This window comes from Sarcophilus harrisii, chromosome 1 (genome assembly GCF_902635505.1).
Source record: "Sarcophilus harrisii chromosome 1, mSarHar1.11, whole genome shotgun sequence".
NCBI classification, from domain to species: domain Eukaryota; kingdom Metazoa; phylum Chordata; class Mammalia; order Dasyuromorphia; family Dasyuridae; genus Sarcophilus; species Sarcophilus harrisii.
In genome coordinates this window covers 91415075-91432633 of record NC_045426.1, presented here as the reverse complement: position 1 = coordinate 91432633, position 17559 = coordinate 91415075, and the positions used below count along the sequence as shown (strand labels likewise).

Below are 17559 nucleotides of genomic sequence, written 5' to 3'. Positions count from 1 at the left end.
CCCCGCCCCGCCCCTGTCTTGCTACAGATTGAAACCTACAAGCTGACGTTCCGCGAAAACGCCAAGGCCCGCACTGACCACGGAGCGGACATTGTCTCCAAGCCCTCCCCCTTCCCCGGCGGCGCCGCCTTCACCAGCCACAGCTTCAGCTCCCTCGCCCCGGCCGCCCCGTGGCAGCAGCAGCAGCAGCAGCAGCAGTAGCGCTCCCGCGGGAGAGCTGCCCCAGAGTCCGGGCCTGCCGGCCTCTCCGGGAGTCCCTGCGTCTCCCCCTCCCCCCCTCCCCGTGCTGCAGCTCTTCATTCTCCGCTGTCAGCTTCCATCGGGAAAGGGGCGCCTTCCACCGCAGGGCTTGGAGGGAGGGCGGGGCTAGAGGCCGGAAGAAAGCTGAAGCTCCTCCCCACTGTCAGCCTTCCAGCCCCGCCCAGTCCCGTGCATGTCTCAAACCTGGCTTTCTTCCCCCCCCCACCCCCACCCCCACTAAAGCTGATGTCCTAGACACCCACGGGGCCTGGGCCGCCCCCAGGAGCCGGGCTCACCAAGGGTGGCTCCAACGGGAGAAGCTGGCAGCCCATTTCTCGGTTTTTGCCTTTTCTTTTTTTTTTTTTTTTTTTTTTTAAAGAAAAAAAGAGAAAAACTAAAAAACCAACATAAATTTTGTTCTTGCTGCTTAAGTTTCTGGTGTTCCTATTTAATGAAAAAATATATAATGCACACACACTAGGCTGTTCTTACCCAGTAATTATAGCTTTTTCTTTTTTTGTGATGAAGTGTTTCCTTGTGCTTCCCAGCCCCATGTAAGTTTCCTTTATTAATATTTCCCCCCCTTGCTCCCCTTTTCCCAACCCCCACAGTCCTAGGAGAGGTAGAGACGGTAATCTCCATACTGACATACATATCCATGCAGGTGTAACTTCTTTCTTTTTTAATAATCTCGAGAACAGATGGAAATTTTTTTTTTTTTTTTTTTTTATGGGTCGAAGCCATGTCTGAAGAGAAAGTACCAAGAATGTGTGGAAGGGAAGATGGCCTTGGGAAACATTTCATTCAGTTGCTGTAATGGATTAGCTGGGGGCCAAAGGGCTAGTGGGAGAAAATTGGAAGGCGAGTCTGATGTGCCCATCTCGCCGGGAGGCCCACTCCCCCAGGGAGGTGGCCAAGAGGAGTAGTGGGAATGGGACAGGAGTCGGGGGCTTACGATAAATAGTTGGGATTTTTTTTTTTTGGGAGAAGGAACCAGTTTGACGTGTGATGATCATGGGATTTGTGTGTGTGTGTGTGTGTGTGTGTGTGTTGGGGGGTGGTCTTTTTTAACAAAGACTGGTCATGGGGGTTTATGTACTGTATCATGCCACAGGATTGAGGTTCTGAAGAATCAGGAATCCTCTCATCAAGGAGATATTGCAGAGCATGAAATTGGGTTTTGAGGGACAGGGGCTCAGTGGGGCAGATGAAGTGCTCCAAACAGCTTTGTCCCCAGGGGCAAGTGGATTTTAAGGGGGGGCAGGGGGTGAATCGGGTTTGACAAAGAAGCAAAAAAAAGAAAATTAGAAATGGTGGAAGAGAGCCTGATTAAGGAGAGAAGGATAGGGATGAGGAATGGACCAAGTCCAGAGCAGTCCCCTCAAGGGCCAGGTGTTCCTTTTGGGGAAAGTTAAAGAGAATGACGTGAAATCCTGGGATCTGTATGACACATGAAGATTCTTATTGCACTTGTATTTTTTATATTAAAGTTTGCATGGTTTCTAATAAAAAGACATTAAAACATAACGTAGTTTGCATTGAAAATGTCTGGGAGTCTTTTAAGTGATTTCTCCTCCTGAATAACTAGATCCATCAGTATAGCTTTGCATGTGACAAAGGATTGGCCACCAATCAATACTCAGTCCTGACCTTTTTCCTCTGACTTTTGGCCCCAGTGGCAGAATGGCCAATTAGCTTTTGAGGTTGGAATTTATTTAAGTTTAAATGTGATCCTTCAGCTGTGTATTTTGGGGGAAGACACTTTTCTCTCTACCACACTACTTTGTTCACCATATTCTTTTTGACTTTGACCTAGTCATTTTGACCTTCCAGCCCATCCATCACCTTTTCCTTTTACAAACTTCCATGGGATAGGAGATTGAACAAGATAGAAAGGGAGTAACTGCAGATTTTAGTGATGATGGAGGGGCTGGTTTTAGTATCTGTCCTCAGCAATGCCCAAGCAGTCCTCCTGGACTGGGGAGCAAGTTTATAGAGGTTTCTAGCCAAGTAATTCTTGGGATAAAGCTGTGACTTTGTTCCTGAGCTCCATGATAGCTAAAGGCTTTTGTTTGTGATGATCATGAGTTACTGTACATAGATCTCAAGCTCAGCCTTCAATGGCACATCAAGATAATTTTTGCCTAGGTAATGCAGATTTAGGCTCATGATAGGAAGGAACCTTAGAGGGTAACCCAGTCCAACCAGCTCATTTTATAAAAGGGGAAACTGCGTTTCAGAGAGTTGTAACTTGCCCTAGGGTGATCTAGAGAGTAGGAGTCGGTGCCAGCTTGATCCTTCCTTTTAGGGAGAGAGCTGCAAAATGTGTAGGAAGTTAAAACCAGAGAGGCAGGGAGGAGGGGGAGGGTTTGGTTTTTGGAGAGAAAGTTGGGGGGTCTGTTAACACTTCTAGTTTGATACAGATAGTTTGAGTAGAGGAAAAGGCTTGTTTTCAAAAGGAAATGGGCTTCTTGATGGCCAGTGGAGTAAGAGGAGCATGTGGGCACCTGGCAAATATAAAATGCAGATTTCTCTGGTATTCTCCTTTGCTTTCTAGTGGCAATCTGGACCTATAGTATGGAACCCGAGAGCTTTTTGCTTGCCTGGGGCCATTCTTGTTTTAACCCCAAGCATTCTGAGTCAGGTTTCCCTGAGGCATCTGGCTATGAGGACCTTCAGGTCTTCCAGAAGCTGAGAAGGGGAAGGGGGAACTTTTCCTTAGTTCCCTCCTCCTCCAGCAGGAAGACCAGAACCCTGGTCTGACTCTTATTGGGATTATAATTGGAAGTGCTAAGCCTAACATGTTAAATCATATTCCTTGATCAGTCAGTCCTGTAGTGCCCAGAATCAGAAGGGCTTTTCTCTCCTCATCTTGTCTTTGAAGCCTTTGAGGGTGTGATGATGATGGTTTCCATTTTCTCCATGAATCTCTATCCGCTTCTCAGGTGCTGGATGAGAGACAGGCAGGTCCTAGACAAGTTCTGCCTCATAGGAGAAGGCCAAGGGCTATTATTGGATGCTGTTTTCTAATTTGGTAGTCTTTCATGACCCACTGATCTTATCCCACCCTGTTATAGTTGCTCCTCCTTAGTAATAGTTGATGTCACACTTGGAAAATCATCTCCTTTCTTTTCCTCTGTGTGGACATCAGGGAGCATAGGACTGGGCGGATTGGCAGGGGAAAAAGTTGTGGGAGGGGAGCTTTTGTTCCCAGTCCACTTAAGGCCAACCTCAGAAGCAGAAACCTGGGAGGAGCCTTCTCCTCCTCCCTGCTCCAGGACAGGGACTAAGGGCTGAGGGACAGCGAGCCCCAGAGGTCCCCATCCAGGTAGCTTTCTTCAGATGCGCTGCTGTGCCCTTCCTCATCCTCTCCCAGCTTGTGATACTGGCAGCCTGCTGTGTGAACGTAGTCCACTGAAGGGGGTTGGGGGGATGTGCTTTGGAAAAGTCTTGAGCTCCGGTTTTTTTCTTTTCTTATTCTTATTTGCTTGTGGTTATTGTTGCTGTCCCTCATTCATAGTTGTTATATGGCACTCTTTGAGTGACCTTGTGATTTTGACTATTGTAAAGAGTTGAAATAACTACATAAATAAAGCTTCTCAGTGTTCTAACCCAGGGACATGGCTGTCTCATTTCTGCTCCCAAAGAACTTGGTTTCTTCCCAGAAGTTATTAGAGAATCCTCCTCATAGGACAAGTCATTTGAAAAACTTAATTCACATCCATGGACCCCTACCTTCCTAATCTATTAAAGGGAATCCTTTTTCTTTTTTCATTCATTGTGAAATATGAAGAAGATAAAATAGTCATAGAGACAAAGGGGGAGAGAGAAAGAGAAAAAAAACTTGGAAAAGAAAAAAAAACTAATAAGTGCATATGGCTGTTGGGATTTAACAATAGCCAGCTATATTCTGATAATCTACTCTTTCTCCTCTAATCCCAAAGAGAAACGGGGGATTTTTCTCCATGGGATATAATATGGGGCTATTCACAGCATAGAGGGACTGGTGATGAATGATTGAGGGCAAATTTGTACACCCCATTGCTAGGAAATGTTTTAAGAGAATGGAACCTGGAAACGTTTGGTCTCATTTGCAGTGCCATCTTGAATTATTCCATCTCAATTCTGGATTGTTTTGAGCCCTCAATCAGGAGCCAAGAAAAGAAAAGAAACCCCACCCTCTTTTTCCTCTCTACCCTTTAAAAACTAAGGTGCCAGAGATCGTTCATGCCTAGATGAGCAATTCTGGATCTAGAAGCTAAGAGGATCTTGATGGTCTAAGAAGAAATGGGAAAGACATGAGTATGACAAAGTGAAGAAAAAACACTCCTCTGTTTATTATGCTGCAGTTTCCTACTGACAACCTCTTTACTTCAATTTCCATGTCTAAAATAAAAGTGTTGGATGAGGTCTTCTCAGTGTAGTAACTGACAGCACTTGTTTACAATACCGAGCCAGGACTTGTTACAGAACAAAAACCCATCACACAATTATCACTGAAGAGCAGTAAAATAAACTTCCTTATATAAATAAGAATGGGATATGAACCCATGTGTGTAAAAAAGATCTAAATAGATTTAGGGGTGCAGTTTCCCAACCCTTAGTTTGAAAGATAAAATTGTTTAAAGCGCTTCAAATCCTAACTCAGATGTACATTTTTAGTTTTCTAAGAAATTTGGACTGTTTCCCCTTTTTAAGTGCTTAATCTAAAATCATATTCCTTCAATACTTTCCCTCATTTCAAAAATTGTTGAAACACATTTGACTTACATCACATAGGCCTTCACATAGTTAAGACATTTTTAGCTTAGAATCATTTGGCCCTTTACACCCTACATTCTTATTGGGAGTGGGGGTATGTGAGGGAAAAAACCTAAATAATAACTGTATCCACAGAAAATGCAATCAAATCAGGAATAACTGCTGAACTAGATAATTCAAATATTCCTCCATTTAAATTTGGAAAATACATTTTCATAATACTTGATTATTTCTAAGGTCCTTTGCAATCTTTCCAAGTCTGTGATTTCATCTGAACCTCTTAATATCTGTATATAGATTTTTAAAATTTTGGGGTTGGTTTTTTTTAAATTTTTAAAATTGATTTGCCCAGGGTGACATAGCTAGTACATGGCAGAATTTGAGTCTTCTGGGTGCCTGATATGTTCCAAACCTTGAAAAAAATCTGTAGGCCAGACCTTCTTACCTACTAGCACCTACCTCGGGGCAAAGAGGTCATGTGAGGCAGTTGCTGATTTTACCTATCCTAAAAAGAAGGACCTCCATCTCACCAATAATTGTTTAGGAAGGAATATTGCTTTTAAAACAAAAGGGAAAAGACAGATGGTATTGAATTGAGAAAAATTTATATTCTAAAGAGCCCAGTCATTTTCTAAGCAGCCATCAACTTTTGGAATAAAAGCAAGTGCCAAAAATAAAAGTACTATTACAATGCCTTCACAAGGGATAAATAGAACTTTATTTAAATAAACATTTGCGCTCTGTACATAGCCCCAGGGACGGGGAATGGGGAGGGGGCTCAGTCATCAGCGGTTTTACGAACATCAAAGCTACCACAAGGCCCACGCAGCAGCTCCACAAGCAAAGCCAGCAACTGGCTGTGCTCCTGCTGCACATCTGGTGGCAGGGCGGGCAACTCACACCGGAGGCTCCGCTCTACCATTCGGCCCAGGGCCCGGCGAAGCTCCCGTAGCAGCCGAACAGTGTGGGAGTCCCCCTCTAGCCGTAGGAGATCACTGTCACTCAGGGAGATGGTGGCACGTCGCCCATCATCTGGGGTTAGAGCAAGGAAGGGAAGGGTTAGAAGTCTCCACAACTAGCACTTCATGGGAACTAAGGACGACGACGGGAGCCACTGACCCAGCCAGGGGCCGGAGAAGAACTTGTAGGAGCAGATCCGAGCCAAGTCCCTCTCCCTCAAAGGAGGAGGACCAGGCCCAAGGGGACCAGGCACCCACCTCTGATATGGACGTCTCCATCGGTCAGCAGCAGCACAGCCAGGGGGTGGACCTGGGAGGAATCTCGCACAAAGACACTGCCATTGGACTTAACAGCCATGAAATACGTCAGCCAACGGCTCCGCAGCCGGGTGGCCTCCCTGTGGGGAGAGAAAACGGGGTCATCACTTTCCCTGGGAACCCTTCCTTCTCCTCACCCCAGTGGGGAGGCCTTCCTTCCCTGTTCTGCACACCTGTTAATGGTTGACTTGTGCAGCAGGATATTGCCGGCTTTGGTCCGGTAGGTGACACTATTGGGCTTGAACTTCCCCTGCCGGGTCACCTTACCCTGCCTCACCTGTGGGGCACAAAAAAGATGGATGGAAAAAAACCAACAAATGTGTGTGAACTCGGAAGCCGAGAGCCCAGTCGGGCAAGGGTCTGAAAAAGTGCTCTTACCCTTTTGGAATCCAAGAGTTGCTGTCTTAAGTCAGGCCAGGCCTTTCCCCCCACTTTTCCTTCACCCCTACCGAGATGAGTCAGGGACCACCATGCAACCCCCAGGTCCTATACCTGAATGAGGTTGGGGTAAAGCCCAGCCATGAGCACCCCTTTCACCAGCTCTTCTTCCTCACTGTACTGATTGCACTGGGCTGAGGGCAGAGTGCAGTCTGATGGCTTCCCCACCAGGAAGGCCTCATAAATGTTTTCTGAGAACTGCTTGATGAGGCCTGAGAAAAGAAAATTGGATGCAGGGTAAAGAGAGGTCCCAATTATCACTTGGGAAGCCCTGCACAACCTGGGCGTGTACAGACTGGACAGAAGGCCTCTCTGTCCATCCAACATGGACTATGAACAACTCGTGGAGAAACAGCCCAAGGAGCAGAGGAAGGGGCTGGCAGGAATGGGGGCAGGAGGGGACAAAATCACAAGGCAGTGGGAGCTGGGTGAGTGCTGACCATGGATAAAACGCAGGCTAGGAGCATAAAGCAGGTTCTCCTCCAGGTAGTTCTCTCGAGAACTACGGTCCTGCCAGCGCAGCACCTCCTCCCAGCCAGCCACAGCCCGGACAAATGCCAGGTGGTCACTCCCACTATCATGGCTCAATAACGCCTTCACCTGAGAAGGGAACAAAAAGAGGAAATCAATCAACCAATCAAGTAACCTTTATTAAGTGTCTACTATCTGCCAGGCCTTGTGATAATCCGCTATTCAGGGACTGGCAGGACCAGCTCAAGAAATTGAAGAAAGTGTGAAATCCTTAAAAAAAAAAAAAAAAAAAAAAAAGCCTTAGATAAAGACCTGACATAATGGGATTTGCAAAGAAGTAGATCAAGAGGTAAAGGGTCTGACCTTGTCTACCTCAGCACGGTTCTGCAAGCTACTGCTGAAGGGGTCTCGGGTGAGGCAGGAGACAACAACCAGCAGAGGATGTAGGCAGCGGAAGATGGCTGCCAGGACTATGGCCTTGGCGAGCCGAGGGTCCGTAGAGATATGGGCAAGACGCTGACCCAATGTAGTCAAGAATTCCCTCTGGTCCAGCACACCTGCAATATTCCTTCTGTCATTGTAACTCCCAGAATAGGTCCCCAGACCTTTTCGTCTGCTCAAGGATTAGGGTCCCCCTTCCCCAATAATGCCAGCCCATCAAGGATCCCTAGTTCCATTTCCCACAAGCAAAATGAAGTGTGTCCCCCCCCCCCCCCCCCCCCTGGCCCCCCCCCCCCCCCCCCCCACCGCCCCCCCCCCCCCCCCCCCCCCCCCCCCCCCCCCCCCCCGCCCCCCCCCCCCCCCCCCCGCTCCCCTCCCTGCCCCCAGCATCCCAAGGAACCATCCTGTCCAGGAGCCAAATCACCACTCACCAATCTCCTGCAGCAGGATCACAGCCTCGTCTACAGCCTTGATGTCAGGGCTATCCACAGCCTTGGAAAGGAATTCGACAGCCTGTCGGAGGAAGCCAGGGGCATAATGAGTCTCTCAGGCCTGCTGCCCCGCCATCCCCAGGGAGGTACACCCATCAGAAGCCCTTTTTGGCTCCCTTCACACCCTTACCCTTCAGAGCCCTACCGTCTTCTCAGGCATATGGATCTTCGCTTGCAACACCAGATTTTCCAGGGGGGTACGCAGTATTTCAGGAACCTGAAAAGGTGCCATTTTCTCCAGCCTGCTTCGTGGAAACAGGTGGTAGGCAAAGCCTGACTGGCACCGCCCAGCCCTTCCTCGGCGTTGGATCACATTTGCCCTTGACACCCACACCGTTTCTAGGCAGGACACCTGTCAGGAGAAAATGGCAAGAGATGTGAGGTTAGTGAAATACAGCTCCTCCTTTCCAGGCAGCACTTCAAACTTCCCACTAGAAAATAAGCTGAATTCTTGGAATAAAGGAAAAATGACTTCCTTAACACTAATTTCGTGATCAGAGGTATGGAATTTGTCTCTTGGCAACAATATCCAGTTTATCTTTAGGATTCAATATGACAGAAGATGGAGAAACAAATAAAATATATTTTTTAGTCTAGGCCAAGTCAAAGTCCTTTTATGTTTGATCTCTGATTCAAACATAATCAGAGCTAAGGAAAGGTAGAGAATCAACTACTAGGTCAGCTCCCCTAAGCTGTCATGCATCCCTAGTCAATATGGACAGTTTGAGGGGAAAGGTCCTATTTGTTCATAGTTTTAAGGGCTTTTCAAAGGGCTTAATCATCCATTATCTCATATAATCCTCAATAAATTAGGCAGAAAAGGATTATCTCCACTTGGCAGATAGGCTCACAGAGACTTAAAGAATGGTATAATGTAAAGAGTAATGGCCTTGGATTTGGGTTTGGAAAACCTGGGTTAAAAATCTTGATTCTCATTCACATAACTGATGTAATCACACAAGTCAGCTAACATTCCTAGAGCCTTAAACTAGTAAGTTGTAAATTAGGATAAAAATGTTAGCACTACTCTACCTAACAGGACCCTCATATGAGGAAGGCGTTTTGAAGCATTACAGAAACATGAGATTTCAACTGATATCTATAGAAGTTTAATGTTGGAGTCGGGCTAGAGGCTAGGTCTTCGGGCCTAACTTCCAGTCCCCTTTCTAATGCACATTCCTGGGGTTGTTCCCAAAGCCTCACAGCTAAAGCTACAGGCAATTGACAGAGCTGGGGAATGGCTAAAGATCTGTGGGTTATCAGGAGGAAATACCTTGGTCTTAAGGTCATAGCGCTCCTCCTTGTGCAGGCCACTGTCCACCACATGTACTATGTCGTTGACCGTGATGGAAGTTTCAGCAATGTTGGTGGCCAAGACAATCTTGCGCACCCCTGTTGGGGGCTGCTGGAAAATTGCCTTCTGGTCCATCATGGGGATGTTGGAGTGCACTGTTTGGGGCGTGGGGGGTAGGGGGAAATAGCACGCAAGCGCGCACGCACAGTCAAACCCCATCAATGATACTTCCACGGGGATATCAGGAAGTAGGGCATTCCCCAGGACATAAGACTCTCCCACGGGACAGCAACCCTACAGAGCAGCCTCTTTCCAAGTTCACAGTTAGCTTTTGTTCTCTTCCCTCCTCCACTAAGTTCTGGGCTTGTGACTAGCTCTTTGCCGAATGGGAACCTAGTCAAGCCAGTACCCACTGTTACCTCCGGATGGAGCTGCTTCCCAGGCCTCCCCCACAACCAAAAGGCCTAGACAGGATGTGCATCCCCCTTCTTCTCCCCTTGCTCCCAAACCCAGCTCACCTGGCAAGATCAGGTACTTGCTTTCATAGGAGCCCAAGGCCTCCTGCAGACGCTGTTGTACTCCTTTGATCTCCTGCCAACCAGGCAGGAAACACAGAATCCCACCTGAAAACCAGCCCCAGCAACCAGATCACTTAGAGGCAGCCCTGAAGGGGATGGAGGGGCGGGGGAGAGGGAGTTTCCCACAGCATCTATTTGTTCCTGGTCCTGATCACAGGAAATCTGGGGGTTTAGGGAAGGATTATTAAACTAAATGGGAAGAGCCTCAGCAGTCACTCTACCCCCAATCTTCCCACTCTATTCATACAAAGTGCTTCTCTATGAATGCCCAAGACCCCTGCCCCAGCAGCCTGAGGAAAACCTGCTCTAGGAATCCTAGGCTGAGAAAGCACTTACCTGGGTCTCCCCGGGCATCAATATGTAAAACCAGATCAGTCATGAGGTCCAAATCCAGAGCGCACTCATCCTCAGACTATGGCCAGGGGTAAAGGGGAACAAGAATAGTTGGAGACAGTGGCCCAGGTTCAGGCATCTGAAGTGAACAGTACCCCAGGACCCTCCAAGGTCATACGACAGTCCAGCCTAATCCAACTGGGCTGATCAGTTGAGGGGGCAACCCCAGGGTCACATCAAGGGTTCACGGGTACCGCAAGAACGGGGAAAGATGGGGGAAATGGCAGGAAGAGAACAAGCACAATCATTTCAGGCAGAGGGACAGCCAGCTCTGTAAGGTAGCCCGGGGGAAAGGGAAGAGGAAGAGATGCAACAAGGGTGGAAGAGGAGCCCCGGCCAGTGCTGCCTGCTCTTCTTACCTCATGATGCCGATGCCGGTGCTGGTGCTTGCCCAACTTGGCCAAGATATCCTCTAGGTAGTGCTCCTTCACTGGGTACATGAAGCCAGGTACCTTGATGACTGGGCAGCCACCAAAGTATCGAGCAAAGCGCTCATTGTCACCCGTGGCACTCATTAACACAAGTCGCAGAGCTGGATTCAACCGCTGCAGCCCCTTCAGCAGGATGAGCAGGAAGTCTGTATTGACATCTCGTTCATGTACTTCATCTACAATGACATGGCTCACGCCCTCAAGACTGGGGTTGCTCTGCAACTTCCGGAGGAGGATGCCCACAGTGCAGAAGAGCAGGGCCCCGCCGCGGGCTGGCGGCTTACTCTCCAGCCGCACCTGGAATCCCACATTCCGCCGCAAAGAGGGTCCCAGTTCGTGACTGACTCGCTGGGCCACAGACACAGCGGAGATGCGGCGGGGTTGGGTGATGATCACATTGCACCGGGCTCCTCGGCCCTCTGTCACATAACGTTCCAGCAGCAGCTGTGGTATCCGTGTCGTCTTGCCACAGCCTGTGTCCCCTGAGATCACCACCACAGGGTGCTGTTCAATGGCCGACAAGATGGTGTCCCGGTGCGGATCCACGGGGAGCTGGTGAGTCTCCTGCCAGGAAGGCCCCCGCCGCCGCCACAACTCCAAGAGCCCCTGGCTCAGCCGCAGCTCCTCCCCCTCCGACAGAGGAATGTAAGGCTTCCCTGTGATAGGGTCACTCAGGGGCCCTGTGTCCTTGCTCAAGTGCAAGGGATCCTCATTCTGCAGCCTAGGCTCCGGGGAGATCCAAGGATTTTCCACGGGATACTGCAGAGGGCCAGCAACACAGTGAGGGGCGTTCATTTACTCCACCTCTACAGCCTCAAGAGGGGAAAGGCCCCGAGTGACTGGTGCCCCTGGAATCCCCAGTTACGCGGAGCTGACCGGGGCTCACCTAGTCCCATCCTACCCCTACAGGAACCTTAAGGATGACCAACTCAATCCCAGGCAGCTGGAATTCAAAAGGGGCTGCGGGCGAAGGTCTTTCTGGTGTGAGGAAGGGCAACTGGAGGGAGATGGTACCCCAAAGATGGGGCACCACCAGCTTTCGAAGACTGGCGAGGGAAGGGACAAGATGGAACCAAACACCCCGGATGCCTTGGATAACGTCGGGGAGTCATGCAGCCGACCTAGGGATGGAATCATTCCCAAGCCGAACCTGCCGACGGGTGCAGAAGCCCTGGCTCTCGAGGTCCCATCCCCCCCGTGCTGCCCCACTTACATGGTTCAGGTAGTTCTCCATCTTTCTCAGGATGGGCTCTGGCACCTGGATGGTGCAGGGCCGCCGCTGGGTCTCACCAAGCTCTCGCAAAGAGGCCAGGTTGTACATGGCATGAGTCAGGGGTTCATTGTTCCTGTCCACCAGGCCCAGGCTCTGCAGAAGGGACAGAGGTCAGACCCCTTAAGGATGGCCCAGGCACACCAGGATCACAATCCAAGGAAAGAGGCTGCTATAAGGCAAAGAAAGGAGGCTGCTGGCAGGCACTCCCCTTTCCCAACCACACCACAGCTGCAGGGGCCCTCTGTGACCATCTCAGTCACTCTCCTCCTTCGGGCCCTTGCTCTAGAGGCAGCAGGTCTCTCTAACTCCTGATCCAGGGGCTTTTTCCATTGTACCACACTGCCCCTCAGGACAGCTCAGGTCTCTGAAAGAGAGCACAGAGCCGTGTCTTCTCTAATTGGATGAGGCAAAATCTCTGGACCTTGATATTTTCATCAGTAAAATAGGTATGTGGGGTGGGAGGAGGGGATAGACAACAAGGCTTCTTTGGTTCCTTCTAGCTTGAAATTAATGACTTGGACATTTGTGAGAGAAACAGTATTTTGGAGTGGATCTTGGAACTCTTTTGAAAAAGGCCCTTTAAAGGAAGGCTGCTCCTGTGCCTGTTTTACTTGGACCTTTGGGGCCCTCCACACAGTGGCTTTCTTCCTTCACCTATCCATCTCCTATTGCTGAGCTCTAACAATCCCAAAGGTCCTAAAGGTCCCAAAGGTCCCAAAGCAGCCCCTCCCCATCTCCTTCCAAATCCTGTTCCTCTTTCTTTCCCATTCAGCTCCAGCCCTTTATAGCTTAATGCCAGTATTCTGATCAGTGAAGCTCAGTGAATCAGCCTGTACAAAATCACTTAGAATTTGGCCATTATAGTCTCAAGCTGTATAGTGGCCCAAGGGTTTAAATCTTCTCTGGACAACTAAACAACCACATGCCCCCTGAAGGCAAAAATGGTTCCCTTCTTCTGTTTTCTTTTCACAGCTCCTGGATGGCACAAGCAAGTCTTATTCATCGAAGAAAGGGGGAAAGCAAAAGAGAAACAATATTTAAAGTCTTGAAGACTTCAAATTAAAACACTCTTCCCTGAGATGTGAGGGAGAGAGAGGAGCTAGGAAAACGAGTATAAGTAACTGATAAAGGTAGCAAGGGGACTGAGCCTGGTGACTGGGACAGATCAACAGTTAGAGCCACCCCTAGGCCAGAGGCCTCTCAGCACCATCACAGCCTCCGTGTCCCATCTCATTGGTCTGGGCTCACCTTCAACTTCTTGCAAGCCAATGCCGCCGCTTTATTTTCTGCCTCTGCTTTGCGTCGCCCCTTAGCAACAAAGGTCATGGGACAGGGCCAGAGCAGGGTAAGAGTGGAGAGCTTTGTTTTGGTACCCACAGTGTGGAATTGCATGAGGTTCTGAAAAGACGTAAGCAAAATGACTTGTTAAGAAAAACTTGGGAGATGATCCATGTCAGTGGATATTAGGTAGTACTACAGTGACTATGCATCTATGGCTGGGAATGACCCTTTTCCCCTGAGATTGCCACATATCAACAATGGTAATAAAAATTAAATAAACTTGCTTCTCAGGTGGAACCTTGGGACCAACAAAACAGCTGCAAGACTAACTAATAATTCTGAAATATCAGCTCAGACCTTCTAGCAGAAGAGCAGAAATATCACCCAAAGCTGATTACCTGAACTTTTGCAGATTTGACTTTCCATGGCAGGACAAGAATATTAGAAACAGCATCAAAAAATTATAATTGACCTTTCTTAAACTTTCCCCAGGTATGGCAAAAGATACTGAAACTCTTTCTATGGGGCCACCATCATGTCTGATAGACACGACCCCTTGGATGAGAATTTGAGTTTCCTGTAGGCCACCTTCTCCAGTCCCAGACTTTAGCCACACTTACCCTATAGCCCTTAAATCCCCCAACGTTTTAACTAGAAAGGATTTGTTTCGTGACTTTCAAAAAAGCCCTTCCAACTTCATATTCAGGAATCCCCTCTAACTTCTTATTTCCATTGCCCATTTTCTCCTCAGGAAAGTTCTTTACATACATGGCAAATCTGTTTATTTCAGCTTTTCTATAAAATCTATCTCAAGCTTCTGTATCAAGGCTGACTTCCCAGAACTGACTGAACACATTAGCAGCCTGAAAGATGAATAGCAAAACCTGCCCTTTCTGCTGCTCACCCCCTTTTCTAGATAAGATATGAGATAAGAATGAGGATAAGATAATAAGATATAGAAACAGAAGATTGAAGGAGGAATTGAAGATAAGAAATAAGACTAGTGCTGGGCTACCACATTTCAGAATCAATACTATCAACCTTCCCAGCATAGACATAGCTGCCAAATCTGTCATACACAGTCCCAGTCATATCACTTTCTTGCTTTTACAAGTCTTCAATGGCTTCCTAATGCACAATGAAAGAAGCTGACCTTCTTAGTTTGGCATCTAATCTTATCCATAATCTGGTTCTAAGTAAACTTCCCAGCCCTATCTGAAATCTAATCCTTTAAGACCTAGTTTGAATTGCTTTCTCAATTCCATTTAGTTGAAAATGATCTCTCCTCAAACTCACACAGAACTTGTACTTCTTGTGACTGATTTTATTAGCCAGATCTTACTACTAAATTGTAAATTCCATGAGGGAACAAGGCCATGCACTTACCTTGGCGGTAGAGGACGAGGTTGCAATCTGGATCACCTTGGCCAAAAGATTCTTGGGAAGCGGGAACTGGGTAAGTGCTCGGACAGCACTGTCGTCGTCTGTCATCTCAAAGGAGCCCCCTCTGGGATACCCAAGAGTCTAGGTGAAGAACAATCTCCACCCCCAGTGCTACAATCTAGGGCACTAGGACAATGGAGTAATGGGGGGGGGGGGGGGGGGGTGACAGGGTGAGGGCCAGAAATGGGTCTGGAACTAGAAATGCCTGAATTCTGAATTTCACTAAGATGCTTCCCTAAAAACACGCTGCTTTTGTCCATGCACAAAATATCACAAGTGCTGCCTCAGCCTCCCCCAAGGGAAATGAAGGTGTTTTCCAAAAGGGCAAGGACTCTAAAATAATGTGTGAAAGCATTTTTAGGGAAGGAACACTTTGCACCCCTTTGGATTTTCTCCTTTTGTGCCTTGATTAATGGCCAACAAAGTCTAGAAACAGGACAGTTCTGTAGCAGGGGTATTTCTGGATTCAAGTAGGTTTGGCCACTATATCATCTCTGTTTTTTTCAAGAGAGAGTCTTTGACTATTATTTAGCAAAATCTCAGTCACATAGTTCAAGACTTAGCAGCTGTTTCCCCTAAAACAAAAAAAATCAAGCTAACAAGTAATTAAGTTATAATCCAAGGCATAACTGGCAGGGAGCCTATCAACCAGAGGAAGTCCCCTAGAAGCAGGGAATGAATAGAAACCAAACAAACCTGGGAAGAACCCTGCTTAAAACACTTTCATCCAGCTCCCAAGTAGTGATAATCAGGTCTCCATGTACTTCCCCATTAGGACTATACCTTGTGTCCCTGAGTGGAGTGTGAGACTCCTGTTGGGCCATAGACAGAAAGTCAGTGACATCAATCGTCCCTTCTTCTAGTTCTTCTTCTTCCTCATCTTCTTCCTCTCGGCCCATAGAGCGGGATAGACTGCTAGGCCCCATTGGCCGGATGCTCTCAGGGTTCAGCTGCCTCCAGGAGTTGGGTGGCATAGTAGGCTCTGGTCGCCACCAGCTGTCAGCTGGGGAGCCAAATCTGTCAGCTAGCACTCGGTATTTAGCTGCATCAAAGAGTTCATTTCGGGGTCCCAGAAGGCCCCACCCCTGTAAGGAGGAAAGCACTCAGGTAGGGGCATCTTCTAGAAGCTCCAGGCTCCTTTAGAAGGGGGAAACATAAGATTCTCTCCCCCTTTGCACTGTATCCCAACTTGAGCTTAGATATGGGCTACAACACCTGCAAAGGCGTAGTGGGGGGAAAAAGGGCTGTCTCTGGATCAAATATACTTGAGTTTGAATCCCTTTGGTGGTATTTATGACTTGCATATATTGGGTCTGTTTCCAAATTCCAAATGAGAGGCCTAGAATCACTTCCTCTATTCTCTAGTCTGCAGCTGCTTGGTGTCACCTTAAGGAACCAGATTCCCCTCTCAGAACAAAGTACCAATCTAAAATATGCTCAACACCTTTTCAACTCTCTTCTCCCCTCTAAGGGAGGGCCAAGAGGATGAAGTGCTCAACTCCACCCAAAGCCTTCCTTTACAGAATAGAATATGAACCCTGTAGCTCTACTCTACAACTCCACGTAAGTTTCAGTTGCCCAAGACGAGATGCCCCCTTGCTTGGTTATCTCTTGGGGTCCTCTTCCCTTTATCCAGTTCCCTTTTGGGTATTAGACTGTGTTCTCCTTGGAGGCAGGCAAGGCTTGTCTCTCTTTTATTGTATCATAACCCGCAGTATTCTTGGCATACAGTAGGTGCTTAATAAATGTTTGCTGAATTAAAACAGGACTAAATTGCCTTCTGAAATCCCTTCCATCTCTAGATCCACCACCCACAATAACCAACACAGGACTGTGAATATAGGAGGAATCATGGATTTCTTGAACAAAAGAAAGGCATTAGACTCTGAGGTGAACAGAATATGAGATGATTAAAGCTCAAGGGCTTATTACAATCAATGACGCTTCCTGAATGCCATAAGGGTGCCTCACAGAAGAGGGTTAGATTTGCACTAGGAAAAGCACCAAAATCTCAGAGGAGCCACTGAGCCCAAGAGGAAAAGTGTGAGTGAGGCTGTCCCTGACAGACGGGTTCCTGGTAATGCAGGAGGAAGAAGCCATCACCTTAAAGAGCTGGCATGCAGCAGCTGCAGCTTGCCTCTCAGCATCAATCTTCTTACTCCCATAACCTTCCACCTCCACGCTCTTTGGCCACTTTATGTGCAGTGTGACTTTCTGAGGAGAGAACAAGAGTTAGGACCTAGGTCTCTTTCTGTTCTTCCTTCTAGCGCTTGGTCAACTTTTAAGGCTGGTGAAAATGATCACAGAGTCCATCCACACATGTAGGCAGGGATTTACCTGCACTTCCAAGATGGTAGAAACCAATATGGCAATGATGCATGATAATGGAATAGAAGTCAAAACACCTAAGGTGGACTGTAAGGGATGGTTACTCTAGTTTTCCCTTTAAAAATTAAGATATGGTTCATTTTCTAAATGGAGCTAAGATTTCCTTGAATCGGCACTGACTGATTCTATTTCTGGGCCCATAAATGAACATTTTTCCCATTATAATTCCCTTATATACAAAATGAGAAAAACTTAACCTAAACATTTTCCACAATTGCCATAAGCATCAAGTAAAACAATGTAGACCAAAGTACTTAGACAAAGATAAAACACTGCACAAATGTAAGTAAAATTGCTAAATTAGTTTAGGACCTAAAGGAAAGTTAGCCTAATAGAAAAGCCAGATTTTTGTTTTTGGA

General features: G+C 47.6%; 2 protein-coding genes across 19 annotated transcripts in view; one reads left to right on the top strand and one right to left on the bottom strand.

Moving 5' to 3' along the window:
* Positions 1-3859, top strand: part of MAP4 (microtubule associated protein 4) — a 205729-nt gene extending 201870 nt beyond the window's left edge. For 9 of the 10 annotated variants that reach the window (XM_031960989.1, XM_031960997.1, XM_031960973.1 and 6 more), the window contains one exon: positions 28-3859. In XM_031960989.1, the coding sequence (XP_031816849.1) occupies positions 28-201 (174 nt within the window). In that variant the 3' untranslated portion in view covers positions 202-3859. The remainder of the gene's footprint in view (positions 1-27) is intronic. The other variant, XM_031960961.1, reaches the window with a different exon arrangement.
* Positions 3860-5696: 1837 nt separating this feature from the next.
* The window catches only part of DHX30 (DExH-box helicase 30), a 29481-nt gene continuing 17618 nt past the window's right edge, over positions 5697-17559 (bottom strand). For all 9 annotated transcript variants that reach the window (XM_031960860.1, XM_031960890.1, XM_031960852.1 and 6 more), the window contains 17 exons: positions 16916-17026; positions 15596-15897; positions 14756-14876; positions 13337-13486; positions 12029-12181; positions 10744-11574; positions 10328-10403; positions 9932-10036; positions 9393-9568; positions 8265-8471; positions 8060-8141; positions 7551-7744; positions 7157-7316; positions 6771-6928; positions 6452-6555; positions 6219-6358; positions 5697-6033 (listed from right to left, as the gene is read on the bottom strand). In XM_031960860.1, coding sequence (XP_031816720.1) covers positions 5780-6033; positions 6219-6358; positions 6452-6555; positions 6771-6928; positions 7157-7316; positions 7551-7744; positions 8060-8141; positions 8265-8471; positions 9393-9568; positions 9932-10036; positions 10328-10403; positions 10744-11574; positions 12029-12181; positions 13337-13486; positions 14756-14876; positions 15596-15897; positions 16916-17026 — 3324 coding nt within the window. In that variant the 3' untranslated portion in view covers positions 5697-5779. The remainder of the gene's footprint in view (positions 6034-6218; positions 6359-6451; positions 6556-6770; positions 6929-7156; positions 7317-7550; positions 7745-8059; positions 8142-8264; positions 8472-9392; positions 9569-9931; positions 10037-10327; positions 10404-10743; positions 11575-12028; positions 12182-13336; positions 13487-14755; positions 14877-15595; positions 15898-16915; positions 17027-17559) is intronic.